This window comes from Schistocerca piceifrons, chromosome 2, assembly GCF_021461385.2.
Source record: "Schistocerca piceifrons isolate TAMUIC-IGC-003096 chromosome 2, iqSchPice1.1, whole genome shotgun sequence".
In the NCBI taxonomy this organism is placed as follows: domain Eukaryota; kingdom Metazoa; phylum Arthropoda; class Insecta; order Orthoptera; family Acrididae; genus Schistocerca; species Schistocerca piceifrons.
In genome coordinates this window covers 44,644,858-44,657,452 of record NC_060139.1, presented here as the reverse complement: position 1 = coordinate 44,657,452, position 12,595 = coordinate 44,644,858, and the positions used below count along the sequence as shown (strand labels likewise).

Genomic DNA, 12,595 nt, shown 5'->3' with positions numbered 1-12,595 from the left:
CAAAGGAAGCAGCTCTCGTTGTACATTTTTGTACATTATGCATATTTCTTTGTACGGATGTTTCATAATTTCAAAGGTGATTTCACGAACACACTGAAATGAAACTTTTCGATATTACGCTACAAATATAGTTCATTTTTGGTTTTATTTTCTAACAGAACATTGGCGAAGTGAAGAACCCGGCAATGCCACGTTCGTCAGATAGTGTATGAAAGACGGTTAAACAACAACGTCCGTAGTAAACTGAAACAGCAGACAGCAAAGTAGAACTTACGAAGATATAAATCGTGAGTAGCAAGGACACTGCATATAATCAGCACAAATAACGTTCTTAAATTCCAACACAGGAGGTTACCAATAGATAGCAACCAAACAACTCGTCCCAAAGAACGGTGGAATAAACAATAGTAACACTGTAAGTTAGCCAAGCTGGAGCCGGTAAACTCTTTAAACAGAGTTGAGCTTAATTCAAACGTAAAACGATACATTACACATAGATTAAAGAATACTGTGGCGCAGCAGATATCTGTGAATAAGTGCTCGTGGCGACTGCGTCTTCCAGCAGCATAATTTTCCGTGTTACAAGGCGAGAACTACGGCGCAGTGGGTTGAGGAGCTTGATAGTTATATAATGCTGATGTTTGGCAACCAAATTCTCCTAACCTGAACCCTAAAGAACACATCTGGGATATTATCCGTCGCCAGCAGCTAGCCCAGCTACCATCGGTCCGTAATTTACGGAAACTGTATGATCTGTGGGTCGAATCCATACCACGGAGAATCGCTGTTGAATCACGTTCCAAAAGTAGACGAAGACAGTAAAGAAGGTGGTCTTTATCTTTTAGCTCCTCAGTGTATTTCCGAGGCTCGTGACGTTTAAGGAACGAAGGTGATACGGACGAGTTGGGATTGTACAAGGAAAAGGAAAATAAATCATTCGTGTCCCTTGTACACAAACCACATCTAAATTGGTGCAAAATAATTTAACGAAAATACAAAAAATAATTAAACGAAGTGAATCGGCAGTTATGTTAGATGACGGTATTTCCGGGCAACTACAGTCATTAACCTATCATGGTTGTAAATTTGGTGGAGACTTTGGAAACAACGAGTGCAGGTAAACTGTTAGGCTCAGAAAGGAGCTCGACATGATCACTTCGTCGACTACCAACGAAGACGTAGTTCTACAGAAACACAAGTAGCATCCGGTGTGCCGCAACGAAATGTAGTGCTACCTCTATTGTTCTGAACATATGCAAATTATTTCAACACTTCGAGATTGTTGACTGAAGACGCAGGAAAAGTGTCAGTGTTGGTCTAGCATATGGTAATGCAAGAAAAGTTGGGCGAAATTACTGCTCGTCGCAATGGCAGCTCTATTTAATTGTGGGCCAAAGAAAAATAACGTCCATAACGAAGAGACAGAGAAGTGGATATTACCTAGTTCAAAGATTAGAGGTGAATGTCTTAAGCACTTATTAGCATTGCGTAGGTATTCACAGGTAGTTCTAAGAGATGATAAATATATGATCATTTCGTGAAATTAGTATTAAGGAAGAGGAATCGAAAACTTATATTTCTTCGAAGGGTCCTGGGAAAGGGTAGTACATCCGCAAAGAAATCGCTTCGAAGATGGTAGTGCGACCGATTCTATAGCAATCCTCTAGCGATCGCACTCCTTATCAGGTAGATAAGATAACAGGCATCAAACTAATTCAGAGACACGCTGCTAGAATCGCAGAACGTCCATATAGCGCCTGCAGGAGTGTAACAGAAGCACACTCCGCGGCATAGTGATAATTCTTTCCGCAAACGACCCTCTTCTAGCCCCCTCCCCCCTCCAACCTCGCCCTCCCCCCCACCCCCAGGAACGTTTTTGGCTAAGACGGGTCTCCGCAGTATCCGATCCAACAAGACAGCTACTGCCGCAAGCTAGCAGGAGAACTTCTGTGTAGTATTGAAGGTAGGAGATGAGCAGTTGGAAAAAATACAGCTGTTAGGGGTGGGTCCGGAATCGAGCTTGGATAGCTCAGTCGGTAGAGCATTTGCCCGAGAGTGGTAAAGGTCCCACGTTCGAGTGCAAGAACCCCGCACAGTTTTAATCCACCAGAAAGTTCAATTGAGCGCCCAATCCACTGAAGAGTGAAGATTCATTTTAGAAAATAATTGACTGGTGCGAAGGACCCTTCGCCGTGCATTGTACTGTGACTTGAGGAGAGTATCTGTAAATGGAGAATAGTTATAAATATTGTTTATTCATTATTAACCAGACATGTGAACAGTCGAATTAATTCACTTTTAACAATACTTTAGTGAGAGACAGTGAACTGCAAGAAACTATGTTTGCAAAATTCACACATGCTTGCAGGTCCACAGACTATGTATTCCGTTTCTTGGTCGTTTCAGTATTTGAAAGACCGCCTCTCAACTTTATGCGGAACCACGTTTGGCACGCTTTTAAATCCGGACACTTTTAGTTTTTTGAATGGGTCTGGGGACTTTTTTCTTTTGGGTCATCAGTCCTCTGAGTGGTTTGATGAAGCCCGCCACGAATTCTTCTCCTGTGCTAACCTCCTCATCTCAGAGCAGCACTTGCAACATACCTAGTCAATTATTTGCTGCATGTATTCCAATATCTGTCGTCCTGTACAATTTTTGCCCTCTAAAGCTCCCACAAGGACCATGGAAGTCATTCCCTGACGTCGTAACAGATGTCCTATCGCCCTGTCCCTTCTCCCTGTCAGTGCCTTCCACATTTCCTTTCCTCTCCGATTCTGTGCAGAACCTCCTCATTCCTTATCTTATCAGTCCACCTAACTTTCAACATTCGTTTGTAGCACCGCATCTCAAATGCTTCGATTCTCTTCTGTTCCATTTTACCCACAGTCCATCTTTCACTACCATACAATCCAGTTCTGGAGACGTACATTCTCAGAAACTTCTTCCTCGATTTAAGGCGTATGTCTGATACTAGTAGTCTTCTCTTGCTCAGGAATTCTCTTCTCGCCAATGCTAGTCTTGTTTTGTCCTCCTTCGTCCGTCCGTCATTAGGTATTTTGCTGCCTAGCTAGCAGAATTCCTTAACTTCATTTACCTCGTGACCATCAGTCCTGATCTCAAGATTCTCGCTGTTCTCATTTCTGCTGTTTCTCATTACCATCCCATTTCTTAGATTTACTCTCAGTCCATATTCTGTACCCATTAGATTTTGCATTCCATTCAGCAGATCATGTAATTCTTCTTCACTTTCACTCAGGACAGCAATGCCATCAGCGAAACGTATCATTGATATTCTTTCACCTTGAATTTTAACTTCACTCCTGAACTTTTCTTTTATTTCCAACATTACTTCTTCGATGTGCAGACATAAACCCTTTTTAATCCGAGCACTTCGTTCTTGGTCATCCACTCTTATTTTCTCCTCTTGACTCTTGTACATATTATATATTACCCGTTTCTCCCTGTAGCTTACCCCTATTTTACTCAGAATTTCGAACATCTTGCACCATTTTACATTGTTGAACGCCTTTTCCAGGTCGACATATCCTATGAACATGTCTTGATTTTTCTTTAGTCTTGCTCGCGTTAACAATCGCAACGTTAGAATGGCCTCTACGTCGCCTTTACCTTTTCTAAAGCCAAAACTGATCGTCGACTTGCACATCCTCAGTTTTCGTTTCCATTCTTCCGTATGTTATTCCTGTCAGCAACTTGGATCCATGAGCTGTTAAGCCGACTGTACGATAATTCTCGCACTTGTCAGTTCTTGCAGTCTTCGGAATTGCGTTGATGATATTTTTCCGAAAGTCAAATAGTATGTCGCCCGACTCAGAAATTCTACACACCAACGTGAATAGCCGTTTCGTTGGCACTTCCTCCAATGGTTTTAGACATTCTGATGGAATGTTACCTATCCTTTCTGCCGTTTTTGATCTGAAGTCCTCCAAAGCTCTTTTAAATTCTGATTCTAATATTGGCTTCTAAATCTTCTAAATCGACTCCTGTTTCTTCTTCTATGCCCATCAGACACATCTTCCCCCTCAAAGAGGTTTTCAGTGTATTTTTTTCTCCTATCTGCACTCTCTTCTGCATTTAACAGTGGAATTCACATTGAACTCTTAATGTTACCTCCCTTGTTTTGAATGTCTCCGAAGGTTGTTTTGATTTTCCTGCATACTGAGTCTGTCCTCTCGACAATCATTTCTTTTTCGATTCCTTCACATTTTTCATGCAGCCATTTCGTCTTAGCTTCACTGCACTTCCTATTTATTTCATTCCTCAGCGACTTATATTTCTGAATTCCTTCTTTTTTCGATCAATTGCAGTATTTCTTCTGTTACCAGTGGTTTCTTTGCAGGTACCTTCATTGTACATTCACTTTTCTTTCCAATTTCTGTGATAGCCCTTTTTAGAGATGTCCATTCTTCTCGAATATTACTGCCTAATGAGCTATTCCTTATTACTGTGTCCATAGACTTAGAGAACTCCAAGCGTATCTCGTCATTTCTTAGTACTTCCGTACCCCACTTCTTTGCGTATTGATTCTTCCTGCGTACTGTCTTAGACTTCAACTTACTCTTCATCACTACTAAATTGTAATCTGAGTGTATATCTGCTCCTGAGTACGCCTTACAATCCAGTATTTAATTTCGGAATCTCTCTCTGACCATGATGTAATCTAACTGAAATCTTCCCGGATCACCCAGCCTTTTCCAAGTATACCTCCTCCTCTTGTGATTCTTGAACAGAGTATTCGCCATTACTACCTGAAATTTATTACAGAACTCAATTAGTGTTTCTCCTCTGTCACTGTCTGTCCCAAGCCCATTTTCTCCTGTAACCTTTTCTTCTACTCCTTCCCTTACAACTGCATTCCAGTTCCCCATGGCGATTAGACTGTCATCTTCCCTTACATGCTCTATTACCCTTTCAATGCTCTCATATACTTTCTCTATCTCTTCATCTTCAGCTTGCGACGTCCGCATGCATACCTGAACTATCATTGTCGGTGTTGGTTTACTGTTCTGATAAGAACAACGCTATCACTGAACTGTTCACAATAACACACTCTTTGCACTACCTTCCTAGTCATAGTGAATCCTACCCCGTTATACCCTTTCCTGCTGCTGTTGGTAGTACTCCATATTCATATGACTAGACGTCCTTGTTTACTTTCCATTTCACTTCACTGAACCCTAATATATCTAGACTGAGCCTTTGCATTTCCCTTTTCAGATTTTTTTGATACCCTACCACGCTCAAGCTTCTGACCTTCCAAGGCCCGACTCGTAGAACGTTATGCTTTTGTGGATTATACAGTCTTTTTCTCGTGGTCACCTCCATCTTGGCAGTGCCCTCCCGGAGATCCGAATGGGGAACTATTCCGGAATACTTTGCCTATGGAGAGATCATCATGACACTTCTTCAACTACAGGCCACATGTGCTGTGGATACACGTTACGTGTCTTTAATGCAGTGGTTTCCATTGCCTTCTGCATCCTCATGCCGTTGATCAGTGCTGATTTTTCCGTCTTTAGGGGTAATTTCCCACGCTTAGGACAAGAGAGTGCCCTGAAACTCTGTCCGCTCCTCTGCCTTCTTGACAAGGCCATTGGCAGAATGAGGGTGACTTCTAATGCCGAAAGTCTTCTGCGGCCAGTGCTGGTTATTAATCAAGATTTAAGCAGTGGTGGGTTTCGAACCCAGAACCAAAGACTTTTTGGTTTCTAATCAAGGACGCTACTATTAGACAATGGGTGCAAACGCACGTATGTCCTGGGGACCTATGTGTATTTATGTAGGTCCTGCTCTGTTGAGAGGTTTCCCGGAAGGCCTGGGAATTTAGATGCTCTCCTGTTTTATGTCATGTATCACTGATGCACTATTTAACCTCTGTTATTCTACTTTTACGTACGCACATTTTATGTACGTACATCGAATTTTATCTCAGGAATTTTGGTATAAGTTCTGTTTTGCTTTTTTAATGCAAATATTTTGGATAGATGCAATTATTTATTTATAGCTTTGCAGGTGCACCTGAAGATAGGATACAGATCAAGAAACAGGCTTGTGCTTTCTTTTTGGGAAACAAAAAAAATTTTACAACTGTAACGGATCGTATCAATGATGCTGACAGCGTGTAGTTGATCGTTTGTTATTGCTGTTGCAACTCTGGCCCGAGGGTGGGTCAATTGGAATACAGACTGATTTAAACTGAAATTAAATCAACACGAGCCGATTAATGTTACAGTGTTGTGTTGTGAATGTCTAAATATAATGACAAATGTCATCACGAAGAAGAACAGCTTATGTGCGGTAAACATAAGGTGGATACCAATTAAAAAGATTATGGTAAAGAAACGGTGAACATATTGGGTACTAGAAGCCGCTGTTTTAAGTTAATATCGACTCAACATAAAATTGCATTAAATTGAAAGATTTTCTACTGAACTGATTAATTGTAATTATTTCTAAGTGATCGCTCCTTTTTTCAGGTTTCCTTCTGGGAATGTATGAACAAGACAACTGAAGGTAAGAGCATGACCATTATATTCAAATAGTTGCTATCTCGAGATAACGTATTGATTTCACACAGTTGTTGACGGTTACTAATACCAAAGAAGTGTGCAAGTTTCTTTTCATTCCTGAAAGCTGGCACTGAGTTTTGCGGTTTCAGTAAACGTTTAAAAACCAACACGGATATGCGTCATGAGTAAAATCACACGAAAGAACATTTTAAATGATAGAAACGGCACATAACAAGCAGCATTTTGACCAATACTACGTTTGTTTATTAATGTATCACAGATTCAAACAGACTGAAAGGAAAGCGAAATTACAAACACCAAATTATACTGACTTATTTATTATCTTTTTCAGGTTACAACACCAACGTATACTGACTTATTTATTATCTTTTTCAGGTTTCAAAATTTTTATCGTAACCTGTTTCGACATCTTACCAACTCATCATCAGACGATATGTTTAAAAGTAACCTAAAATGAGGATAGTAAAATACTAGGAAACTACCCACCAAGAAAACCTAAAGCGTGGCGCGCAAACTTCCAAGATGGGCAGCCTTATCGACTCCGCGCGCTGCACAACGACCGTTGGTTGCAAGACCGGCCACCCTGAGTGTGGTTTTTCGGCGGTTTCCCACGCTACTTTAGGCAAATGCATGACTGGTCCCCAAATTTTGCTTAAGAGACTATGATATACAAACAACTAAAATGCGACAACACAAAGAACAGAGTTCACACGGTTCACAGACAGATGTTGCTCACGCCTTCCCTCCCTTAGGCCCAATTCACACATACCCTATGAGATCAAAAGTATTCGGACACCTGGCTGAAAATGGCGTACAAGTTCGTGGCGCCCTCCTTCAGTAGTGCTGGAATTCAATATGGTATTGGCCCACCCTTACCCTTTATGATAGCTTCCACTCGCGCCGGTATACGTTCAATCAGGTGCTGGAAGGTTTCTTGGGGAATGGCAGCCCATTCTTCACGGAGTGCTGCACAGAGGAGAGGTAACGATGTCAGTCGGTGACGCCTGGGATGAAGTCGGCGTGCTAAACATCCCAAAGGTGTTCTGTAGGATTCAGGTCAGGACTCGGTTGAGGCTAGTCAATTACGTGGATGTTATTGTCTTGTAACCACTCCGCCACAAGCCGTGCATTACGAACAGATGCTCGAGCGATACAGTCACCATCCCCGAATTGCTTTTCATCAGTGGGAAGCAAGAAGGTGCTTAAAACATCAATGTAGGCTTGTGCTGTGATAGTGCCACGCAAAACAACAGGGGGTGCAAGTCCCCTCCATGAAAAACACAACCACACCGTAACACCACCGCCTCTGAATTTTATTGTTGGCACTTCGCACGGTCTCAGATGACGTTCGCCGGGCATTCGCCATACCCTCACCCTACCATTTCGGTTCGCCACATTGTGTACCGTGATTTGTCACTCCACATATCGTTTTTGCACTGTTCAATTATCCAATGTTTATACTCCTTACACCAAGCGAGGCGTCCTTTGGAATTTATCGGTGTGATGTGTGGCTTTTGAGCAACCGCTCGACCATGAAATCCTATTTTTCTTACCTCTCGCCTAACCGTCATAGTACTTCCAGCGGATCCTGATGCAGTTTGGGATTCCAGTGTGATGGTCTGGATAGATGGCTGCCTATTACTCATTACGATCCTCTTCAGCTGTCGGCGGTCTCTGCCAGTCAACAGACGAGGTCGGCCCGTACGCTTTTGTGCTGTAAGTGTCCCTTCACATTTCCACTTCACTATCATCGGAAACAGTGGACAGTGTTGAGGAGTGTGAAAAATCAACGACCAAATTTAAAAAAAATCTTCTGTGCCTCCCAAATCTCTGATTGTTAACCCACTTGAATATCTGCAGAATCATCTCCACACGGAGTCATCTATAGCTGTGGAAAGCAGTGCAGCCATCATGATGCTAGTGAAGACACATTATCACACTCAGTGTTTCCAGGCACTCAGTGTTTCTTGTGCCGGCTCCTCTGGATATTAGCAGGTGGACAAGAAGACAAGGTGGAGAAATATATTTTTTATTTTATTTTTTCCTAGTGTTACTGTTAAGAAAATACGTCAGCTTAACAAGTAGAGCATGTACTTTCTGTGAAATGAAAGGTAATGGTCTCGCAGAATGATTCACCTCCTCTTATATTTTACAATACATGTGAAGCAATGCATCTCAACCATAGTTAGTGGTTAGCCGTATTAACGTGACCATAAATATCATCAAATCCACCACTGCTTAGTTTTGGAGGTCAATAAATATACCAGCGCACTGTATAAATATCGACGAGAGAGATGAACTGCTAGGTCGCATCATTGGCACCGTAACGTCCATTAAAGAACGTAACGATACACCAAGACAAGCAATGCAATATGTTCTCCTAAGAGTAGAAAAGTTTATTGACGTTGTCGGTTGACTTCATTAAATTTTTAAAATGTATCGGGAACCGTTCTATGTTTTTCGAGATCTCTCGACTTTTTTTATACGAACGATGTACATTTATGACCCGATGAATAAATATTATAATATTAAGAAACACATATTGTATTAACACATACTGTATTAAGAAACACATATTATAGTATTAAGAAACACATATAATGCTCCCGTAATGATAATAAGCAGCTTATAAAGACTTTTGTCCTACTTATAAACTGAGGAAGCAGCAAAGCAATTTAAGAAATATTTCATAACAGGAATAGTAAATCACAGGGAATGGATATTAATGCTAACGTTCAGGAGGATAACAGCCACATGTAAGAACGTTTTTCGAGGGGAATGGACAACGTGATTCACAGGGAATGTTACGTAAGGACAAATAGAGCAAAGGCAAAGGCTGTAGCAGAAGGGGGGATGACAATTATTTAAGACCAAAAGCGGGAGAAGTGAAATAATTCTCCCTAGAAAGCAAGATTAAACAAGACAGACGAAGCAATGAAGATATCAGGCGTACACTGGCAAAGGTGGAGGAAGGAAGGAAAGAAGGAAGTCAACAGTCGTGGTGGACGGTTGCAAAAAAATGGTTCAAATGGCTCTGAGCACTGTGCGACTTAACGTCTGAGGTCATCAGTCGCCTAGAACTTAGAACTAATTAAACCTAACTAACCTAAGGACACCACACACATCCATTCCCGAGGCAGGATTCAAACCTGCGACCGTAGCGGTCGCTCGGCTCCAGACTGTAGCGCCTAGAACCGCACGGCCACTCCGGCCGGCTGGACGGTTGCTCTCTGCAAGCGCTCCCTCATCACAAGAAGTTGCGAAAGGCTACGTGTTGTTCTGAATACTTTGAAGTGCTTTTCATGATTTTCAAATAGTATCTCAACGTGACTACTGTCAAGAAGATCGTGCCTTTCTAGTTTCATTCATTTCGTGCATTATGTGACTTAAAACTTACGTTCGGTGAGTATTTGTGGGGGTTTCTGTTCTAGGGTTATCGTAAGGCGGCCGTTTATTCGTTACGTGTTATTTCGACAAATTACAATGCTTTCCGCAATTTCCAGATAGTGCCGGTTGAAGATTGTTGTTAGTTTTGATTTATTTCATGTGTTCTGCTACCTAATATTACGTTCAGTGAATATCTGTGTCGTGTTTACACATAAGCCAAAACAGTATGACCACTTTCTACCACAACTTTGGTTGCCGCCTGGCGACGGTGCGAACACGAAGCCCCGTAACAAAAGTATGTAAACGGAGCAGACACGGACGGGCGAAGGTATGGGCTGAAAATGGGGAAATCTATTGAAATAAGTGACTTTGACAAAGGGCAGGTTATTATTACGCAGAGCCTGTGAACGATTATCCCGGAAACGGAGAAGCTGGTCGAATATTCACGTGCTCCTGTCGTGAGCTTGTACGGAAAGGGGTACAAGAACAGTGAAACTACCACTAGATGCCACGTCGTTGGACGTCCACGACTCTGCACTGAATGTAGAGTTCTGAGGTTTCTCTGCTCTGTAACGTAGGATAGACGGTGGTCCGTGGCATCTTTACTGAGAGAACAATGCTGGTGCATGCGCAAGTGTTTCGGAGCACTTCGTTCATCGTACATTGTTGAACATGGAGGTCCACAGCAGACCACCCCGAAGTGTTTACATGTTGACCCAACGACATCGTGAGTTATGATTTCAGTGGGCACGGGACTATCAGGATTCGACCGTCGATCCGAGCACGTGGTCTCGGGTTCGTTTCCCGGCGGGGTCAGGGATTTTCACCTGCCTCGAGATGACTGGGTGTTTGTCTTGCCCTCATCATTTCATCATCATTCATGAAAGTGGCGAGTTTGGACTGAGCAAAGGTTAGGAATTTGTACGGGCGCGCCGGCCGCTGTGGCCGAGCGGTTCTTGGCGCCTCAGTCCGGAACCGCGCGACTACTACTGTCGCAGATTGGAATCCTGCCTTGGGCATGGATGTGTGTGATGTCCTTAGGTTAGTTAGGTTTAAGTCGTTCTAAGTTCTAGGGGACTGATCACCTCCGATGTTAAGTCCCATAGTGCTCAGAGCCATTTAAGCCATTTTTGTACGGGCGCTGATAACCTCGCAGTTGAGCTCCCCACAAACCAAACATCATCTTCATCATCATCGACCATCGATCAATGGAAACGTGTCAGCTCTTCGGGTAAGCACATTTTTGCTACACTAGGTCGGTGGTCGTCTCCACAATAGCCGTCATCGAGGTGTGCAGCTGCTCGAAACGTGCCGCGCTCAGTGGACGCAGACTGGTGGGAGCAGTATTACGATATGGGAGTAATCGAAGACACGCTGACAACTGCGAATCACTTACATTTCTTCAGGCTTGATGTCTTCTCCGACGGCGATGTCGTCATTCAGCAGTGTAACTGTAAGTGTCTCTGAACCACAACCGTGCTACAGTGATTTGAGGAGCATTATGGTGAACTCTCGTAGATGTCTCGGCGACAAAATTCGCCTGATGTAAATCCTATGGAACTCGTCTGGGTCGCTGTAGGGTGCCACCAACCAGTACGCAAATCAGCGGCGTGTTATTTAGGCGAAATACATGACCAGTGCATAGACATGTGATGCCACATACCTCCACAAACTGTCGGATCCCTGATACGCATATTCAGCGACGTATTTCGTTCCAAAGACGGACAAAAAAGCTATTACGCAATAATATTTTCGTTCGTCAGTATACAGTCTCTTACATTTACGTCCGCCTGCCTCCGGCAAGTTAGCTGCGCAGCTCACCGAAAGATAAATTTTCACCACTTTCTACTTCATTACAGTTTAAGCGAGTGGGTAATCCTTAGGTTACGATAAAATTGTCATCATTTGTGACAGATATGGACGCTACCGTAGGTTGGGTAGTATAGGAGAAGCTTATCAGGAGTGTGGATTTGAATTTCACTGTGGTGATTGTGATGAGGAAACCAGTAAAGTATCAGATAAAGCTCTCCCATGGAATTATAGATTACATATTTGAGAGAAGTGAAACGTCGAACAGGGAAGGAAGATTCGTGACCTTCAGGCAGAATTATAACTGGTGTATTTTGAATTAGATACGCTAAAGAGTGAAAAAGACATTGGGAGCTGGGAAAAAGACGACAAAGGAGAAATCCCCAGACCCCAAATTTCAGACTTTGGTATGAAATCAGTTTAACTTGTTAACTGAAACAGGAGAAGAGATCCAATTAGGTTTTAAGAAATTGGAGTGGAGTACAGCTGACCCCTAGACAAAGTCAGTCCAGGTCAGTTGCAAAATCAAGTACGCAGAAAGAAAAGTGTCCTGCTGCTAGGTAGCAATAACTAGAAGAGTGTAGGCTAAATGCAACACGAAAAGGTAGGTGTAGAATACCAGGTCACAAGCATTGTGATGCCGACTGCCGATCTTAGCCAGGTGACAGAGAACATAGAAGCTTTGCCCAGAGACTTAAATGAAGAGCATCATCTACGTATTGTAGGAGGAGCGGAAATAGCCTGGCTAGCAGCCTAGAGTATAGTATTCAAAGTGACTTGAAGGAAATACCACGAACGCATGTACTATTTGTGGAGGTTTTGCAGCGACATAACTAGGCCTTGAATGATAC

The 12,595-nt window shown here is 42.7% G+C and overlaps 1 protein-coding gene across 1 annotated transcript in view; it reads left to right on the top strand.

Annotated features, from left to right (window-relative positions):
* The window catches only part of LOC124775137 (reversion-inducing cysteine-rich protein with Kazal motifs-like), a 370,434-nt gene that overhangs the window by 159,281 nt on the left and 198,558 nt on the right, over nucleotides 1–12,595 (top strand). The window contains exon 4 of the mRNA XM_047249977.1: nucleotides 6,495–6,531. Coding sequence (XP_047105933.1) covers nucleotides 6,495–6,531 — 37 coding nt within the window. The remainder of the gene's footprint in view (nucleotides 1–6,494; nucleotides 6,532–12,595) is intronic.